This window comes from Sceloporus undulatus, chromosome 3, assembly GCF_019175285.1.
Source record: "Sceloporus undulatus isolate JIND9_A2432 ecotype Alabama chromosome 3, SceUnd_v1.1, whole genome shotgun sequence".
Taxonomy (NCBI): Eukaryota; Metazoa; Chordata; class Lepidosauria; order Squamata; family Phrynosomatidae; genus Sceloporus; species Sceloporus undulatus.
The window spans coordinates 7,424,982-7,444,490 of record NC_056524.1 but is presented as its reverse complement, the minus strand read 5'-3'; the positions used below and the strand labels follow the sequence as shown (position 1 = coordinate 7,444,490).

At 41.5% G+C, this 19,509-nt stretch overlaps 1 protein-coding gene across 1 annotated transcript in view; it reads right to left on the bottom strand.

The window, feature by feature from the left end:
- The window catches only part of LOC121925124 (unconventional myosin-VIIa), a 114,698-nt gene that overhangs the window by 11,341 nt on the left and 83,848 nt on the right, over window positions 1-19,509 (bottom strand). The window contains exons 28-38 of the mRNA XM_042456920.1: window positions 14,249-14,469; window positions 13,048-13,165; window positions 11,564-11,690; window positions 10,765-10,934; window positions 9,276-9,466; window positions 7,729-7,853; window positions 6,223-6,380; window positions 4,665-4,818; window positions 3,413-3,568; window positions 1,114-1,219; window positions 416-529 (exon numbers count right to left, since the gene is read on the bottom strand). Coding sequence (XP_042312854.1) covers window positions 416-529; window positions 1,114-1,219; window positions 3,413-3,568; window positions 4,665-4,818; window positions 6,223-6,380; window positions 7,729-7,853; window positions 9,276-9,466; window positions 10,765-10,934; window positions 11,564-11,690; window positions 13,048-13,165; window positions 14,249-14,469 — 1,640 coding nt within the window. The remainder of the gene's footprint in view (window positions 1-415; window positions 530-1,113; window positions 1,220-3,412; window positions 3,569-4,664; window positions 4,819-6,222; window positions 6,381-7,728; window positions 7,854-9,275; window positions 9,467-10,764; window positions 10,935-11,563; window positions 11,691-13,047; window positions 13,166-14,248; window positions 14,470-19,509) is intronic.

Here is a 19,509-nt window from a genome sequence, read left to right as displayed (position 1 = left end):
TTGTATCCAGCTCTTTTCCCAGAACTGGGACTCAGAGCAGCTTCACAATATTAAAAAAGGGATGGACAGGGGTGTACTCATGACTGGCCATACATAGAACTGAACTATGCTTTGCATACCAAAAACTGCTGAATCCAGGCTTACTCTTGAACCGTCATGTGAAGGACTGAGTTATGCTTTGCCTTCTAGGTGGGAAAATGTTCAAATTTTTAAGAATTACATCTGGTCCCACCCACATTTCTTTAGTCCTATAGCCTCCCAAATACTCCCCAAACACTGCAGCCTTTGAAGTCTTATCCAAAGATTCCCTGTCCCTTGTATAGGTCAGTGAAACAACAGGGATTTACCAAGTTGGGGAAGCATCCATAATCTGTGATAGATAGAAAGCTGAATGAAGTCTGAGCTGCTCACTCACCTTGTCAGAGATTTTGACAAAGAGACTGAAACCCTCCGATGACTTCAACAGCAGCCGGTTGGAGATGTTCTGGCAGAAATCCTTTGCTTTTGTGCTTGATTCCACTTCAAACGCCTGCCGAGAAAACAGAAGTTTAACACCTCTGACATGTAAAGATCTGGGGACCAGCTAGAGAATAGGGCAGTTTCTTTTTAGAGCACTAGGAGACCATACACAAACCATCCCTGGACGCAGTCAGTGGATGAAGGAAATGGAGTCATGAAACTCCAGATTTCTGACTTATGAAACCATGATCCAGTCCTGTTTCCTTTCTGTAGATACATGTGTTGGAAAATGCACATTTGGACACTGATGCACATTTGGACACTGGCTAGGAAGTGCTGGAATAGAATGGGAGGGCCTGATGTGCACCAGAAGTGTTCAGTGTGCATCAGAAGTTCCCAGTGCACACTATGCAATTAAAAAGATTTTGTTGCGTTTCTGCAATGTACGTGGATCTGTAAAGCTATGAAATACAGACCACGGTGTAGGAGCTTGTAGGAGGTCTCTCATTCACAGGGTTGCCATACATCAAAGCCCACTTGAGGACAATTTACAAGACTTCCTCTCAGGCCCCATTCTTTCAACCCATCAGACAATAGCTTCTCTATGGGACCTTTGTGGAACTTATTTATTTTGTCAATAATCAGGCTTTTTACCTCATCTGTGTCATCCGGGAAGTACACTTTATGGAAAATCTGAGTGGTCTTGTGCTGAATGGCCTCAACTTCTACCAGATGGGGAGGGTATTTCCGAGATCCATTTCTGGCAAAGAAAGAGAAGCCTTACTTTTAGGCATAGCATCTGAACATTCATTTGTAATAATGAAGACCATCAATGGTCTTTGAAGACCACTCAGAAGGAAGGAAGAAAGCTCTCAAGAAGATGGAGTTCTGGTGGAATAATCACTCAGTGACAGTGTACCATTCCCAGTACTTCTAGTTCCCTTTTTGTTATTTTTGTATCTGTTACTTTTATACTGCACTTGTATTCCAATATGCTCAAGGTGAAATACAGTTGCCCCTCCTTTCTTGTGGACTTGAGATCTGTGTTCTTGATTATTCATGGAGGGGCGACCTTCATTATCCCCAATGAGATGTGCCCCCGTGGCGCACATCCCCCATGTGCTCGCAGGGGTGTGCCGTATTCAAGCCTATGGGGCTTGAATACATGCGAGTCTCCATTTTTGTAGGGGGTGGGGTCTAGAACGGATCCCCACGAAAATGGAGAGTCAACTGTACATACTTTTCTTTCCTTCCTTGTTATATCTTCACAGCAATCCTCTGAGATAACTCAGACTGAGGCAAGAGTTACTGGCCCAAGGTCACTCAATGAGTTCATGGCTCAGTGAGGATTAGAAGCTAGATCTCCCAGGTTCCAGTCTAACTGCAATGCCACACTCAGTCTGTTGACATTATTTTCCACTGTTACATTATTGTACAGATCTCTCAGACAGATCATTATGTTAGAGCTGGAGAGGGGAATTATGTGACCCTCCAGATGTTGTTGGACTCCAGATCACATTGATTGTATAGCCAATGGCGAGAGATGTTGGGAGTTGTAGTCTAACAATATCTGGAGGGCCACACATTTCCCACTTCTCCAGTAGTTGCTTAGTAATAAAGAATCACACTAGTTTATATTCCTTATTACAATTGTTAATCCCAATCAGACTAGAACAGGAAATAACATTCCTATGTAGAAATATTATTTACTGTGTAGAAACAGCTGTTTTCTGTGCAAGGCAACCATTTTTGAATTTAGCACGGAATAAGTCCCAAACTGCAAAAATTCTTATCAGTCTTCCTGTCAGGGTTTCTCAGCACTTGAAAAGCATGTTCTTCAACTGTTTTCTGAATATTTTCTGAATATTCTTTCCATTTCTCTAATGCTGCTTGATTATTTTTTATTAATCCAAAATTATATGTACACAGATTTGTATTCTTTCCAGCATGTACACAGTTGCATGTATCTTCCACTGTTTAAAATGTATAAATTAAGAATAAAGAAGATTTTGCAAAAACATACCGTAATTTCTTTTCTTCTTATTTTGTACTTCCTACTGTTACATTGGTTTGTGTGATAGCTTCTTGTAGCTTCTGATTAATGTCATACAGTATCTCTGATTAACTTCAGTATTTCTATTGCTACATTGATTTCTGTGATACGTGTTAATATCTATACATCATTAATTTTCTATTGCATCCATCTTTTTTACAATATTTCATCAGTATTTCCCATTCCCTTTTCGTATTTCCTTCTGATTGCCCATTTATCAAGTGTGTTAATGGGTCCATTTCAGCCATATCCTATAATGTGAGTAATCAGCTGCCTGTTGTTGGTATGATATTCTTTTTCCAAAGTTGTGCCAGAAGTAACCCCCCTGCAGTGATCATATTTCCAACTTTTCCCCCAAGGTCTTGATTCCTGAGTGCTTTTAAGAAGAGATGCCAAGGGAATGAACCTAGGGCCATCTGCATGCAAAACTCAGTCTCTTTCATAGTAATAATAATAATAATAATCATCATCATCATCATCATCATCATCATCATCATCATCACCACCACCATCTATTTATTTATTTATATCCTGCCTCTTCCATTTTGGGAATAGAGGTGGGTAACAACAAAGTTTGTACAATATACAACAATAAAAACAACAAGCCCCTCAAGACCCCGGCCCAACCCTCCCTCCCAAATGTAAAATTAAACATGGTTAAAAAAATACATAACAACACGTCAAAATTAATAAACAAACCACAAATGAGAAAAATAATAAGAGGAGGGGCATTCAGTTGGTTCTGGACATTATCAATCGGGGAAGGCCTGCCGGAAGAGAAAGGTTTTTGTCGCCGTTTTGAAAGCCTCGAGCGAGGATAATTGGCAAATCTCTTCTGGCAGGTCATTCCACGTTTTTGGAGCGGTGACAGAGAAGGACCTCATACAGTGAGTCAGTTACCTCAGGGCTTTCTGTAGCCTTTGTATGCAGTCACTGGCGAGCGGGTGATGCTTCCGAGACTGAACAAACCGCTGGACGTGGGGCAGGAGGATGTTGCTAGGGGGGAAAAGGCCTGTACACAACCAAAGCAGCTCCCAACCTTTCTCTTCGCTATACCTTTAAAACAATGTATTTCAGAAATGCAAGAATACAATTTGAATAAAATGAGCAATTGTGTAAAAATACCCTTAGATTGACAAATTGCTGAAAATGCTCTTTTCTTTTTTCCCTTTCCCCTTCTTAAATTTAGCTCATGTGTTCAAACACCTTCTTGGCACTTAAAGCTGTTTAAGCATTCATCCCTATGTATGGAAACACATCACCACCATACCGGCAGAAACACAACATTGACCCACTCACACCCAGCCCTAAGCAACATAACCCAAAACACTGGGGGGGTCACCACTTAGAGTAGACCCACTGAAATGAATGGGACTTGTTAATCACCACTTATGCAAATGTTAAAATAATATAAAAAATAATATAATATTAGTAATAAAATAACAACAACAATTCTTAAAATATATTATACTGTCTATGGAAATAAAACCATATAAAATATAAATTAAAAGCATCAATTAAAAACAGTATAGCATTAAAAGAAAGCCCATTATATAAATCCATCATTTCTGCAAATGCTTGCTGCCAGACAACAAAGAAAGGAGGCTTTGGGAATTCCCTGGTTGAACCAGTAGGCTATTTGTGGCCCATGCGTCATGTAATTCCCACCTCTGCCAGAAATGGTTCACCACTATAGTTTTTTGTGGGTTTTTCAGATTACGTAGCCATGTTTTAAAAGAGTTTATTCCTGACGTTTCACCAGCATCTGTGGCTGGCATCTTTCTCTGAAAATGCCAGCCACAGATGCTGGTGAAACATCAGAAATAAACTCTTCTAGAACATGGACACATAGCCTGAAAAACCCACAAAACAGCATGGATACCAGCCATGAAAGCCTTCAGGTTCACCACCAGTTAGGGTTGCCAGAACAAAAACTGCAGCAGACTCCTCCTATCCTTTTAATGGTTGTATCGAAGAAGGAATTTCAGCAAGCAGTGCTAATCAGACAACTAGATAGCAAGCAAAACATGTTAAAACGCCCTCTTTTGGACAGCCATTAAAAGTACAGAAGCTCTCGCCAGTTTTCACTCTGCCAACCCTACCACCAATGTTATTCCAGAAAGACATAACTGGGAGAAATAAACTTTCTTACTTGATGTGGTTGTCAGTGAGCTGCTTCAGAATCTGAGAATAAATCTCATCTTTGAGTGGTTCTGCTTTCAAGGACCCTTCAAATATTTGGTCTGTGAGCTCATTGACTGATCTGGTCCTCTTGGAGGGGTAGTCACCCATATACTTCAGGACGGGTGCACAGACCTAGTTAAGGGCACAACTAAAACAGGCAAGAAAGGATTCCCCATTTATTTGAGGAGGTCTTGTAGTACATTTGAGACTAACTGAAAGAAAGAAGTTGGCAGCCTGAGCATGCTGCCAACTCCTTTCTTTCAGTTAGTCTCAAACGTGCTACAAGATCTCTCTACATACTGATTCTACAGACTAATATAACTATTTCTCTGAAGATGCCAGCCACAGATGCTGGCGAAACGTCAGAAAGAAACTCTGCTAGAACATGGCCACATAGCCCGAAAAACCCACAAAAAACTAATATAACTATATCTTTGAATTCTACCATTTATTTGGGAGCATGTTTTTACCAATGTGGAATGTCTCTGTTCAGTTCGAGGTTGGGGGAATGGAGTTGCACATGAGGTGCCACTGTGTATGCAGGTACCAATGAATGCACACGCACGTGTAGATGTACATGTGCATTTGTCTGTACTTTTGGGTGTGCATTCAGGTGCACAAGATTGCTATTCAACAAACAGTTTAGGATCTCAGTCTTCATGTTCTCATGTAGGGTTACTTGATATTCAAGTTTCTAAAAATGTTTTTCCGTTGTTTGTTGTTGTGTGCATTCAAGTCATTTCTGACTTATGCCAATCCTAAAGGGTTTTCTTGGCAAGATTTGTTCAGAGGAGGATTGCCTCTGAAGTTCAGTGTGTGACTTGCCCAAGATCACACGATGGATTTCATGACTGAGCTGGGAATCGAACCCTGGTTTCCAGAATCGTATTCCAACACTCAAACCACTACACCATTCCGGCTTCCTCTGAAAATCTTTCTACCTCACCCTATATCAAAAAGATCTTTGGTAAAGTAAAATGAAAACAATCAGGCTGAAGCAGTTTAAAACAGTAAAAATAATTTAAGCAGACTGGAAATACATTACATATAACTGATGAGGTAAATCTATTAGGACTTGATTAACAGATAAGGACAAACATAGGTTTTCACTTGGCACCTAAATGAAATCAGCATTGGTGCCAAGCAGGCCTTCAAAGGAAGGGCATTACACAATGGTAGAGAAGGTTCCCACCCATGTATCCACACTGGTTAATACAAATTTTCTCTCCTCCTCTCATCCCCCCCCCCTTTTGCCTTCAGCTTACTTCCGCTGAAACCAATAAGTTCAAAGTGCAAAAGGAGTTTCCATTCGATTAACTGAGCAAAGGAGAAGAGGGGCCAGAGCCTCTTCCCAATAGGCTAAAGCAAAGCAAACACTGCACCCTCTGCTAGTGTGTGTTCCTTCTCATTGATATCTTTTGTCATCATGAGCATTCTGATGTTGGGACATTGCAACATATGTTCCAGTTTTCATCTGGGAAATATGGGAGAATATGTCATTTTAGACAGAACTCTTGGAAGGATATCAATAAATGCCATGCAGGCTTCTTGTGACAGCTCCTCACTGCCCAGAATCTTCTTCAGCAATGGCTGCTTGACTGGTTCCCGGGTGTAAGACCACATCTTGTCCTTCCCACGGTTTTTGGTGATCATGACTCTGCTTAGCGTGTGCTTGGGAGGAGGCCTGGCAGAAAAGATAAAGGCTGTCAGAAAAAGCAAACACACCTAGGGAAGCTTGGCAGTAGGGATGATGACAATTCTACAGTACTAATTAGAAGTCTATAGTGCAAGGTGTTTGGGACCTATATGCTGCAGAAGAAGGGGAAAAAGACCCAGTGTGCATCTACGCTGTAGAAATAATGCAGTCTGACACCACTTTAACTGCCATGGCTCCATCCTACAGAATCCTGGGACTTGTCATTTTGTGAGGCACCAGCACTCTTTTGCAGAGAAGGATAAAGACCTTGCAAAACTACAAATCCATGAATTCCATAGGATGGAGCCTACACTACATTATTTCTACAGTGTAGATGCATCCCCAATATGCCTTGTTCTGAAAAGGAAGACACAGAATCACAGAATCATAGAGCTGGAAGTGGCTGCAAGGGCCATCTAAGTCCTAACCCCTGCCATGCAGGAAAATACAACTAAAGCACTCCTGAAATATCACTTCTCTTCCCCCCCCCCCCAATGGCAATCTATTCCACTGTTGAAAAGCTCCTACAGTCAAGAAGTTCTTCCTAATAGTTTTTTGTCGGTTTTTCGGGGTATGGCCATGTTCGAGAAGAGTACCCACTCTCTTCCATGCCAGCATTCTCTGAAGATGCCAGCCACAGATGCTGGCTAAATGTCAGGAATAAACTCTTCTTGAACCCACACAAAATAATAGATGCCGGCCATGAAAGCATTCAGCTTCACAGTTCTTCCTAATGTTTAGGTGGATTCTCTTTTTTGGCCATTTGAATCCACTGAATCATGTTCTAGTCCCAGAAGCAGCAGAAAACAAGTTTGTTCAATCATTTCTTCAGATATTTAAATATGGCTATCATATTGCCTCTCAATCTTTCTCTCCAGGCTAGAGAAGGGGCCAAAAAGCATTTGCTATAGCCGTTTAAAAAGAATCCCTGCAGAACCCAAAAGAGAGAAACACTGTCCTCACAATAATACAAGACTGTAACTACTTTTTCCAAAATATACTTAAGATGATCTTATACTTATGCTAAAAGACAGATGTTGAGGGACTTCATCAGATGTAAAGAAAGCAGTCATGACTGTGACCTTAAGCTTTTGTCCTCCCCAAATCTTGTTGCATCAGAAGGAGGATTAGCCATATCCACAAACATGGAGCTTTGGAGGAAAAGATGCCCTTTTTATAAAATTATGATTTCTAGGGAAGATACAATCCAATAAGCAACTCTCTCCAACTCTGAGCAAAAGCATGAATGCTTTAGCATAAAGAGGGACAAAAGGTGTATAAAAGGCCAGGCATACTTTCAGGATAGCTGTAGCCCTTTCCGTTTTTAAAGATTTACCTAAAATAATCATAGGAGAATTCTTCCAGGGTATACGGCTTCATCCGCTCCTCACTGTCAGACATCACCAGCTGAGCCGTCCTTATGACATCCTGTCTCTGGTCTGGAGTCATTGTAACCAAGGCCTGGGAAAGCAGAGAGAAAACCAGAAGGGAATAATGAGTAGGCATGCAAATAATGGCATGAAACCCTATGTAATGACAAAGAGTCTTTGCACATTTAAAAATATAGAGATGTCTAGCATTTCAGGGCCTTTACTGCAAAAAAGAAAAAAAAATCATTTGCACAGAAGCACTGTGATTTTTCCCCTACCAAAGTTGCTGTTTTCGGCACAAAAATGTTGAATGGGACACAAATCCCAGTATTTTTCTGTACAAATGAATTTTTCGCCAAAAAAGTGCCACAATGTGGAAAATCTTGTGGCAGTTGTTGTTGTTATTATTAAAAGGTTTTCCCAGTGTGTCAAGACACTCTTTTTCTTTGAGGATGAGCAAACCAGTAAGCACATCTCCCTATAAATATCTGCCTGAGAACTGAGGTCTGCAGGAGTGGCCCTCCTCATTGTCCTACCAGTTAGGGCAATATAAATGAGACAACATAGGAAAGCACACTCTTGGTTGTGGTACCCTGACTGTGGAATGTCCTCCTCTTAGAGGTGTGACTGGTGCCTATGTTGACTTCTTTCTAATGCCAAGCTTTTTATTAAAACGTTCAAAGACTAATGTATTCTAAGTCTACATGTTTCTTGTTGTGGGTCTTCAAGTCATTTCTGAGTTATGGCAACCCTAAGGTGACCCTATCATGGGGTTTTCTTGGCAACCTTATGGTTGCCATAAATTGGAAATGACTGAGTAAATAAATAGGGTTATTTCAGATTTATACGGGAGTGGCTATGGGCAAGTCCACCCAGCACCAGAATGCAAAGGAAGGTTACCACCGAGTAAGAAGTAAAGGAAAAGTGAATGTGTCATGATAAGAAAGTAGGAATATGAACCCATCGGCTTCATTTTTGTTAAATTCCTTAGATACTACCAACATGTTTGCTTCATTCATGGTCTGTACCAGCTATGAGACATTTCACCCTTCCACAAGAAAAATAATAATGCATATTGTAATACGCACATCTCCTGTGGTATGTCTCCTTCCACACTTGTTCTTAACATGAGCAGTTTTAAACATCTTTCCAGTGACTAAACCATACTTGGGCAAATTTTTCAAATATGTGCATATTTAGTAATGAGTTTTTACTTGTAGACTTTGAAAAAGGGGGAGGGTGGAGTAGAATCTAACTCTTGCAGTTTCCTTCCAATAACATGAAACTAAAAGACACACATTTAATTTTATTAATAGTTTCATAGACCACAAACTGAATCCATTAAAAAAGGTAATCATGCAATGCAAATGTCTTTTACATCCCTCCAGGAAAGTCAAATTGAGCACTGGAAAGAAGGAGAGCTAAAAACAACCGTATGGTTGTTTCCTTGTCCCTAGAAGATCCCCAAGAGCTGCCTGCCCAGCTGACAACATGCCCACTTCATGCAACTTACCACAACCTCCAAAGGAGGCATGGTTACTGTGGGCAGGACGTAAACTGAATCCGTTGGGAAGTCTCCTTTCTGCTTGGTCCTCTCATTGACCCCATTGGCCCAGCCAGAGTTCATCACATTTTCTCCTGTGTCTTGGTCCAAGATGATCAAATCTCCTTTGAGGAAGCTGAGGAAACCTGAGTCTTCACCCACTGCAAGAGAAGCAAGCAAACCATCATTTTACACTACTTTTAAAGTCAGATAAAATTGGGAATATTTAGGGCGAGAAGGTGGAACAACAGTACAAGCTGCACTTTGCTGGAAAGAGTCCAGCGTGTAGAGCTGGAGAGCTACTGTATGTCATAGCTAGGCAGAGCTATATCAAGGCTGCAGATAAATGGACCACTAATGGGTCACATCTAAGATGCTCTGCAGTCATTCATCCTGAGAGCTGGCCTGTATAGAAGATGCACATTGATTGGAGCAACAGCTGTCAAGCAAGATTAATGGAGTAGGTGTAAAAGGCCTTTATTTTGCACCAAACAAAACCCCCAAGGACTGGGAAGTTTTTGTGCAAAAGTAAAAAACATTTCTGAATTTTTTCCCCCAAAAAAAACCTGTTTTTTTTTTAAAAAAAATCATTGGGGGAATGGCAAAAAAATTTCTAACCTCACACAGCAGGACAAAAAGTTTTGAAATTTGCTATTCTCACATGTGAGAATGAAATAAACAAAAATTGACATCCCAAGGCCTATCTAGTCCAATATCTGGTTTTTCACAGTGGCAGATGGATACTTTGGGGAAGTACAAAAGTAGGATATGTGGGCTTTTGCTGAGGTGTTGCATGTTTCCACTTCATGACTTTATGCTGGTGAGTACATGTAATAAATTGACATTTTATTACATGATTGATTTTAAGGTAAGGGGATAGAGGATTATGTAGTGTTGGTTTGTATGTATTAAATGTTTTACTGATGTACTATTGATGTATTTTATTATGTACTTGCGCTGTTGTAACTTGATCTGTAAGGGAGAGGCAGGATATATATAAATTGTATTATTATTATTATTAATTGGGTTTTATCTGTAGTAGCAGTCTGACTGTGGAATTCCCTCACAGGGAATTTTAGCTTGCTTCCAATTCTTTCAAGCTTCCAGCAGATAGCTAAAAGAGTGCCATTCCACATAGTCAAACCTTCAAACTGTTCTGGCTTGGTTTGCATTATTTTAAAAAGTATTTTATGTGTTTTTCTCCAAATCTATGCATTGTTTTTAAACATTTTTCTCCACTGTGCATCACCTTGGGGGCCCTGGCCAGCTAAAATAAATAAAATAATAATTGTATTCCCAGTTAATGCGACTGAGAGACGAGACTGAAACATACAAATATTCTGCAGGCATATTCTGAGATTTGCTCACTCCTCCACATCATGAGGGGATAGACAGGTCTTAATGGGGGATGAATGCTGTAATGGTACCAGACATTTTATAATGAGTTCAGCTTCCTTACTAGGATTTGGGTTGTCCTGAAGTGTGACAACATATTTTGATCTTTTCCTCAGCCCTTCCAGAAAGGTCACCACAAGGTCCCGGATGTCTTCTGCGTTGTTGGAAGTGAATGTGTATTCATCACCTTTTATATTGGCCAAGGTGAAGCTCTGTCCCTGGAGCTTTCCCCCTCTAGAAGAAAAATCATAGAAAAAAGATAATGGCTCCAACCCCAAATCTTCTCAGCATACAGCCACTTTAGTGTAGTGGTTGGACACTAAACTATGACTCTGGAAGCTGGAGTTTGAATTCCCCCTTGGCCATGATGGAATCCACTGCGTGACCTCAGGCAAGTCACACACTCTCAACTTCAGAGGGAGGCAATGGCAAACCTCCTCAGAACAAATCTTGCCAGGAGAACCCTGTGGTAGGTTCGCGTTAGGGTCACCATAGGTTGGAAATGACTTGAAGGCACACAACACACACAAATAGAATAAATATTCAGCATGTGGAGATGTGGAGCCCACAATCAGCACAAAAGATAGTGGGACTATTACTGCCCCCAGATCTCAGCTGGAATACTGTGTTCAGTTTTGGATACCTCATTTGATCTCTGCTGCCTCAAAGGGTAGAAGTAGGTCTAATGGTTTTAAGTTACAAGAGTGTAGGTTTTGACTGAATGTTAGAAGAAACATCTTGACAGCGAGGGCGGTTTGGAACCAATTGCCTAGAAAGGTGGTGGGTCTCCTTCTTTGGAAGTCTTAAAAAAGAGGGTGGCCAACTAAAGGCTTTGTCCCAATATTTGTTATTTTACACCTTACCTACTGCTGGAGACAGCCGTGATCTCTGGAAAGGAAAGTTCCAGAAGGACTTGTTCTTGTTCATCTACAAAGTATACTCCTGTCCAATTCACAGCTACAATTACATCATTTTTGGGAAGGCTAGGACCTGGGATTTAAAAAGAAAGCATAAAAGAGAAGTGTGTTTGCATCTTAAGCTTTGCTTGTTGTTTCTGGTAAAAGTCTTACCACTGCTGAAGAAACAAGCCACGTAATAAATGGAACAGCACCCAGCCTCTTTGGTAGTGGGATTCCTTATCTCCCCTAAAGATCAAACAAGGCCCAGCTAATTTTTCATGCTTCCTTTCCTTTCATGTTTCCTCTAAAAGTTTACTTATAAATGCAAAGTGAAGGTAGAGGCATCAGAGTCTCAGATTTTCTGTAGGAAAGTGGGTATGAGTCCATCTTTACAACTTGCATTATTGTCCAACGTTTTAGCAGAGTCAAATGCTGGATCAGCATCCACCTCCTCTATATACCATGTGGGAAATCACAATTTTATTCTTTAAAGTGGTACATCTATATTTATGGTTGGAATTGTGTTGGCACACTTCATTGGTGTAACTGTGTTAGTAGAAGCATTTGGTAGTACTGTAGGATGACAAAGGCCATGGGTACAGTAGTTGCAAAGGAAATGAAGCACTGGAGAAATAGGCTGCTAGAAGATAGCACACTTTGGGCTAGTCAACACATAAAGTGTATTATGCGAATTAGTGTTCATTTTTGTACATTCACATCAATGGTTAATTGTCTTCATTTTGCTATACATATTTGCATCTATTCACTCTCCATCTCACCAAAATAAACAGCCATCCAAATGCATACAAAACAGACAGATGGCCACACATGTGGTGATATGCATTTCTACAGATTTCGGTGCATACTCTAGTAAAAACTGTGAAGCCTTTAAGGAGTTTTCCCCCCTGCCCCTCAAAAAGGCCCAAATTCCTGCAAATTGCATGTGGCCAGATAGCATTATATTCTACTGAAATGAGGAATATTTTAAATGTGTAGACTAGCCCTATGTTTGTCTTCCCTCGTCACTAATATACAACCTTGGAAAAAGTACAACCACTCACAGAGTGCACTAACAGGTTATATGTTCATTCTTTACCTCCCCCTCCCACCCAAATAACAAATATTGAAAACACTGTTGTAAAACTGCTCTGTGTAGTGGGAGCTCAAGACCTTCCATCATGGGCATAGAGTGTAATTGCTATAGGTAAGGATACAAACTTGGGGTGATGGGAATATTGATCTTGGGCGACTCACATGCTCTCAGCCTCAGGGGAAGATTATGGCAACTTCCTCTGAACAAATCTTGCCAAGAAAAGCCCATGATAGATTTGCCTTAGAGTTGCCATAAATTGGAAAGAACTTGAAGGCACAACAACAACAACAGAGTTGAATAGATCACAGTCTTCAGCACCACTGTCTATTGCTCCCTACACTTGCAAATGGTTTACCTGAGAACTTGAAAGCTTCGTAGAACCTGGAGAACAGCAACGGCCACTTGAAACGGGCAAAATCCACCACTTCCTCCTTGACTTTTTTGGGGTCAGTTCTCTTCTGTGTATATATTCCCTGCAAAGAAGAAGCAGGCGAGGGGGGAGCATACTGATAAAAGCAAGTGAAGATATTGTACAGCAGGTGTGGGTAACTACGTGGGAGCTAAGAGGCAATTTCATCCGAAGCTCCCTTCCCCCATGGACAGCATTGCCCCCCCCAGCAAGCCCAAATATCTCTACTTTCCTGTGCAGTACTTCTCAAAATGGCAACAGGAAATCCCTCTTCATGTTTCCATTTTGAGAGAGCATGCAGTGGAAAAACAGAAAATGTATGGAGAAAATGTATGCACAGGATTCTGGGGTGCTCCTGATCATTGGGGGCTATTTCCATGTGCTTTCATGCACTTGTAATGCTTTCTGGGCGATTTGGGGCAAATCAGTTTTGTAGTGAGCAAACGGGAGGTTTTAAATTGGGAAAGAGAGCAGGGTTTAGACATGCAAGAAATTCTATGCTATGTAAAATCCCTCTTGCTCTAAATAGCAAAGAGGGAGGGAAGAGAGAATGCTGACATTTTCCAAAATGCTCAACATTCTGGACAGCTCCTCGAGAGTTCATACTGAAACCTGGAGCCAATTCACTGTCCCACTAACTCTGGAGACAGACAGGTCCTCTGCTATATAAGGTGAAGCCAAATTCCAGATTCAGGAAAACAGATCAGAGCAGACAGGCATTCTTACTACAATATGCCTCTGCTTACAATGGGGAACTGGGGTCCTTCCACACAAGACAATTATAGTGCTTTGATTCCACTTCAACTGCCATGGTTCCATTATATGGAACGCTGGGGGTTGTAGTTTAGGGAGCCACTAGAGTAGTTGTTCCCAAACTTTGGTCCTCCAGATGTTCTGGATTTCACCTCCCAGGATGCCTGACTGCTGGCCAAGCTGGATGGGGCTTCTGGATGGGGCTTCTGGAAGTTGAAGTCCAAAACACCTGGAGAACCAAAGTTTGTGATATTTTCTGGCTGAAAATATTAAATGCCCCTAAACTACATTTCCCAGGATTCTATGGGATGTTGCCATGGTAGTTAAAAGTGGAATATAGCACTCTTAATTGTATAGTGTGAATGGGCCCCTGGCTCTTTCCCAAGCTGCTTACCTTTTTATGAGCTGCAATGATGAACTGAGCCCACTTCTCAATGGTTTTTGAAGGTGTGATCTCCCTGTCTGGGATGTAGGAGGGGATCAAGTTTAGGAGCCGCTCCAAGACCATCTCGGACCCATAATCCACATAATATTGTTGGGAAGCCAGTTCTGCCAAGTCTTCTTCCTGTATATAGAAGAATCGGAACAAATGAAACACAAGGTAGGAAGAGAGATCTTGTAGCACCTTTGAGACTAACTGAAAAAAAGAAATTGGCATCATGAGCTTTCATAGACTTCAGTCTACTTCCTCCAAATGCATCTGAGGAAGTAGACTAAAGTCTACAAAAGCTTATTCAAAAAAGGGAAAAAAGAGGATCCCAACAATATCCTCCAGTTCGTCTGACTCCGTACTAGGAAGATTCTGGAGCAGATCATTAAACAGAGAGTCTGTGAACATCGAAGCCCATGCCATATCACAAAAAGTCAACATGGGTTTCAGAGAACACGTCATGCCGACAATCTAATCCTTTTTTGATAAATTACCAGCTTGGTAGATGAGGGAATGCTGTGGATGTAGTATATCTTGATTTCAGTAAGGCCTTTGACAGGGTTCCCCATGACATTCTCAAAACAAGCTTGTAAAATGGGGCTGGACAAAGGCAACTGTTAAGTGGATTTGTAATTGGTTGACCGGCCGAACCCAAAGGGTGCTCAACAATGGGCTCCTTTTCAATCCTGGAGAGAAGTGCAAGTGGGTCCCACGGGCTCTGTCCTTGGCCCAGTAGTTTCAACATCTTTATCAATGATTGGAGGAAAAAATTGGGGGAATACTTATCAAATTGCAAGATGACACCAATTAGGAGGATAGCTTACTCCAGAGGACAGGATCAAAATTCAAAATGACCTGAATAGACTAGAAAGCTGGGCCAGAGCTAAAAATGAACTTCAACAGGGAGAAATGTAAGGTCTGCACTTAGGGCGAAAAAATGAATGCACAGATATAGGATGGAGACACCTGGTTAAGGAGACAAACATGTGAAAGGGATCTAGGGTCAAGTAACCACAAGCTGAACATGAGTCAACGTGCGATGCGGCAGCTAAACAAGGCCAAGCGATTTTAGGCTGCATCATAGAAGTATCGTATCTAGATCCAGCGAGTAATAGTGCCACTATATTCTGCTCTGGTAAGGCCCACCTGGAATATTGTGTCCAGTTCTGGCGCACACAATTCAAAAAGGAATTGAGAAATGGGCGTCCAAGGAAGCGACTAAATGGTGAAAGGTCTGGAAACCTTGCCCTATGAGGAACGAGCTTTGGAGCTGGGATGTTTAGCCTGGAGAAGAGAAGGTTAAGAGGTGATATGATAGCCCTATTTAAATATTGAAGGGATGTCATATTGAGGAGAGCAAACTTGTTTTTCTGCTGCTTCCAGAGACTAGGACCGAGGCAAGCGATGCAGCTACAGGAAAAGAGATTTCCACCTCAACATTGAGGAATTTCCTGACAGTAAGGGCTGTTCGACAGTGGAACAAACTCCCTCGGAGTGTAGTGGAGTCTTCCTCCTTGGAGGTCTCAAACAGAGGCTGGATGGCATCTGTCGACGATGCTTTGATCTGGATTTCCTGCATGAGGGGGTGGACTGGATGGGCCCGTGCGGTCTACTTCCAACTCATATGCTTTCTGATTCTATGATTCTATGTTTTGCATGTGTTCCACACAATTCTTTAATGCGATTATTAATGGGAGTAATAATGTTATTAGAACACGTCTTTTGCATTATCAGTTTATCATGAATGTCCTCATTTTGTGTCAAAGTGTACAGATGGTTTTCTGTTTTAACTGATAATTAGTCTACAGTGTATAAAATAGATGCACCAACAAAGCAGTTTAGAAATTTCTGTCCGCACTTGAATAGAACAAATTTTGCATTCCTGTTTGTTTAGATATTTTGCGTCCACATTTGCGGCTTTGACTTTTGCAGAGTTATTATTTGCGGTTTTGATAATAGGTTCTCTGAGGAATTTCTAAGGTCCTGCTTAGCATTGGACATAGAGTGCGTGCTGTAGAACTAGAATGTTGAGGAAAAAAGAACTTTTTCTTGGCATTTGTAATGTCCTCCAGCATGAAGTTCTATGAGTCATTTTGGCAGTGTTAACCACCAGAGTTACGAGAGGACCTGGAGATTTTAGTGATTGTTTCTACGTTAGTAAAGAGTAAGTGTTATTTTTGGTTTGTCCATAATTCATGGGGGCCAACTCACCCCTAGCACAGTGAAGGTGGTGGGACCACTGTAACCCAATCAAGACTATCTGGGACAACCGATTCATAAAACACACATGTGTCACTTATCTTCAACTTTTTATGGGGGCAATCTTGTGCCGAAACTACTTATACAGCACCGGTATGCCCCAAGTTACTCTCTCACGATTTGCGGAAAATGAGGTTTGTTGCAAGAAAGTTGGTCTTATTTGGGTTGTGCCAGGTGGGAAGATCTCCTTCCTGAAGAAGAGTCCAGGGAGCATTCCGTTCCTGGGCTCCTTGCTTTTGGCATATTGTTCACATTGAGAAACAGCATCATACGTGGTCGCGGCCACTTCCGAGGGAAGAGACTTGGGAGGAGAGGAGAAAGAAACAGGGAAACGCTTGAGAGTTGAAGAGAAAAAGAAGGTTTTTTGTACTCTGAGGGGGGGGGGTGTTCCCATGTGTCAGATAAAGTTGGATTGTGCGATTCTGATTCGGATTATTTTTCGGGAAATATTTGAATTTTTTCCATCATTTACGCATAAATGGCAAATTACCTCAATTCATTAGAGCCTGTTTTTTGTTCCCATTTAGTTTAAATTCGCTTAAATTTTAAAGGATTACTGCTCGTTCATGTGTGTCCGCAAAGCTGTCATCAAGCGCGTAGTTAAGAAAAAGTTTGGGTTTTTTTGGGGGGCGTGCAAATCGAGGCTTTCTGTGGTTAATGAGGCTTATTCGTCCTCTTTGTGTTTCCCCATATTAACGGCCATAACAGTGTAGGGAAATCCTGGTAATTGTAGTATTATGGCACCAGACTCTGTGACAGAAGAGGATAAGTTCTACACAAACAGAACAATTCCCATAATTCCTTGTACTGAACCAGGGCAGGTTAAGGGTTCTAACAATGCTTATTTTATTTTACAGTGGGTTTGAACTACAATGGGTTTTTTCCCCGTAAATTAAAACAAGTTGTATCTTTTATATTTATTTCGAATAAATATATCTTTATATCTGTCGTCTTGTCTGTCTGGCTGTCTTCTCTCTATCTCATATCTATCTATGTCTATCTCATCTATCTATCTATTACTTCATCACATCCATCCATCCATTCATCATCCATCCATCCCTCCATCTATCTAAATAGTGTGCCTGCGTGTGTGTTTGCCAAATGGATCAAGGAGGAGAAGGCAGCGGGCTTTAGTGAGCAGAGACTATGCATCCAAACCTCAGGTTGGCAAATCGGAATCAGGGGAGAAGCAGCGGGCTTCAGTGGGGTAGAGACTCTTTGGGGAAGACAGAAGAGAAGCTTGATCCTCCTCACAGATCTTTGGCATCCAGGCTCTCTGTGTTCTCCCATAGTCCCTGGAAGGAGCCCCATTCCCCCAAATCCTTGTCTCCCCCATTGCTCCTGGGCTGTCTGGGGGGCAATCAAGCGGCATGTATGCAAAGCCCATCGCTGCCAGGCAGACGGAGAAAAAAGAAAGTTTAAAATGGTGTTCAAATGGCCTCCTCCACATCGCGTTATGTGAGGAGCAGAGGAGGTTGCAATCCACGGGGAAGTCTATGCGAATTGAGAAAATGGCATGTGGGATGCGAAAAGAGACCAAAGGGGTGAACACCCCCAGGCCAGTCCCTGAGCGCGCTCCTCCCATCTCCAGGTTCCCGATGACACCCTTTCGTCCATTCAGATACACGAATCAGACCCCGGAGCAAAAATTCGCTTTAAAACTACTTTTTTTTTAAAACTGGTTTTAGGAATATATTTGAATTATTCAGATTCCGATTCAGATTGAATCTATGGGATGATCGGGGCAATGCAGATCTAATTCAGGCTTGAGTGGAAACGGACCCCCTAAATTCGCTATCATACGCTTTATAGGCGAATGGGAACACCCCCCTATGGCATAAGAAGCACTGAAGGGATGCCACACATGTCATGAGAGTTTTGCTATTTCAGCATGAAGTTGTGCCATTCTGGAAGAAACTACAGAAATCTTGGAATACAGTTTATGGCTCTGATTTGCCCTTTTGTAGTCCAAGGGGTTAATACTGCAAGCTTTACCTCTTAAGCTAGTTCTATATGTGCACTTTGAAGAGCTCTGTTTCTCCTATATTTCTTAAGTGGTTACCTTATCAAACGAGCAATGTAAGTGAAAATCCAAGTGGTCCTTCAAGTGATCTTATCAGCACAAGAGTACAGAGCTTTGCTGTTGTAGCTGAATGTCAGCAGAGTCTTTGTCGTCCATCCATAAGTAACGGCAGCAGATTGGTTTCTTTGATTTGGTGGCCTATGAGAAAAAAGCACCATTCGATTAAAAAAAAGAAGGAAAGAAATAAAGTATTACAATTGATCTTTTAGTCTGATTTAGACCAACACTGAATCCCTTTCTCCACTTGCTGCCCCTCACCATATTGTTGTGTTTACTCCAGGTTTCCATCTGATCAGGGTCAGCATCTTGTTGTAAGAGTTTAAAAAAATATCAGCACTTCTTGTTTATATGCCTTTAAGTGTACTAACTAATGCTGATTCTTGCCTCTGGTAGATTTTGCCATAGAGTTCCACTGGAGGACCTGGAATTCCCAGAGAATGTTCTCTCAGGTAAATAATAGTGTTTTTTTTTTATTATGGGTTTTTTACACATCCATGTATACACTATGTTCCAAAACTTCCTCCACCAGTATATAGTCATCAGGCAACATTTTATTCTGTCTTTGCCTCTCAACCACCATCAAAAACTGAACTTGACACCTCATCACTATACACACAGTGATGCTGCTTTCAATGGCTATCATTCAGTCTGATTATAAAGGTCCTTTCTGGGCCTTCACTCCAAGCATCTGAGGAGGTAGACTAAATCCATGAAAGCTTATGCTTCAACTTCTTTTTGCACAGTTAGTCTGCAAAGGTGCTACGTACCCTTACCATACTGATGTTCCAGACTAAAAGGGCTATGAAGGTTACTGCACCGGGATTAAAACGTTCCCCGATGCGTTAACAACGGGCATGAGCGGGGGCGCACAGAACGTGATGGG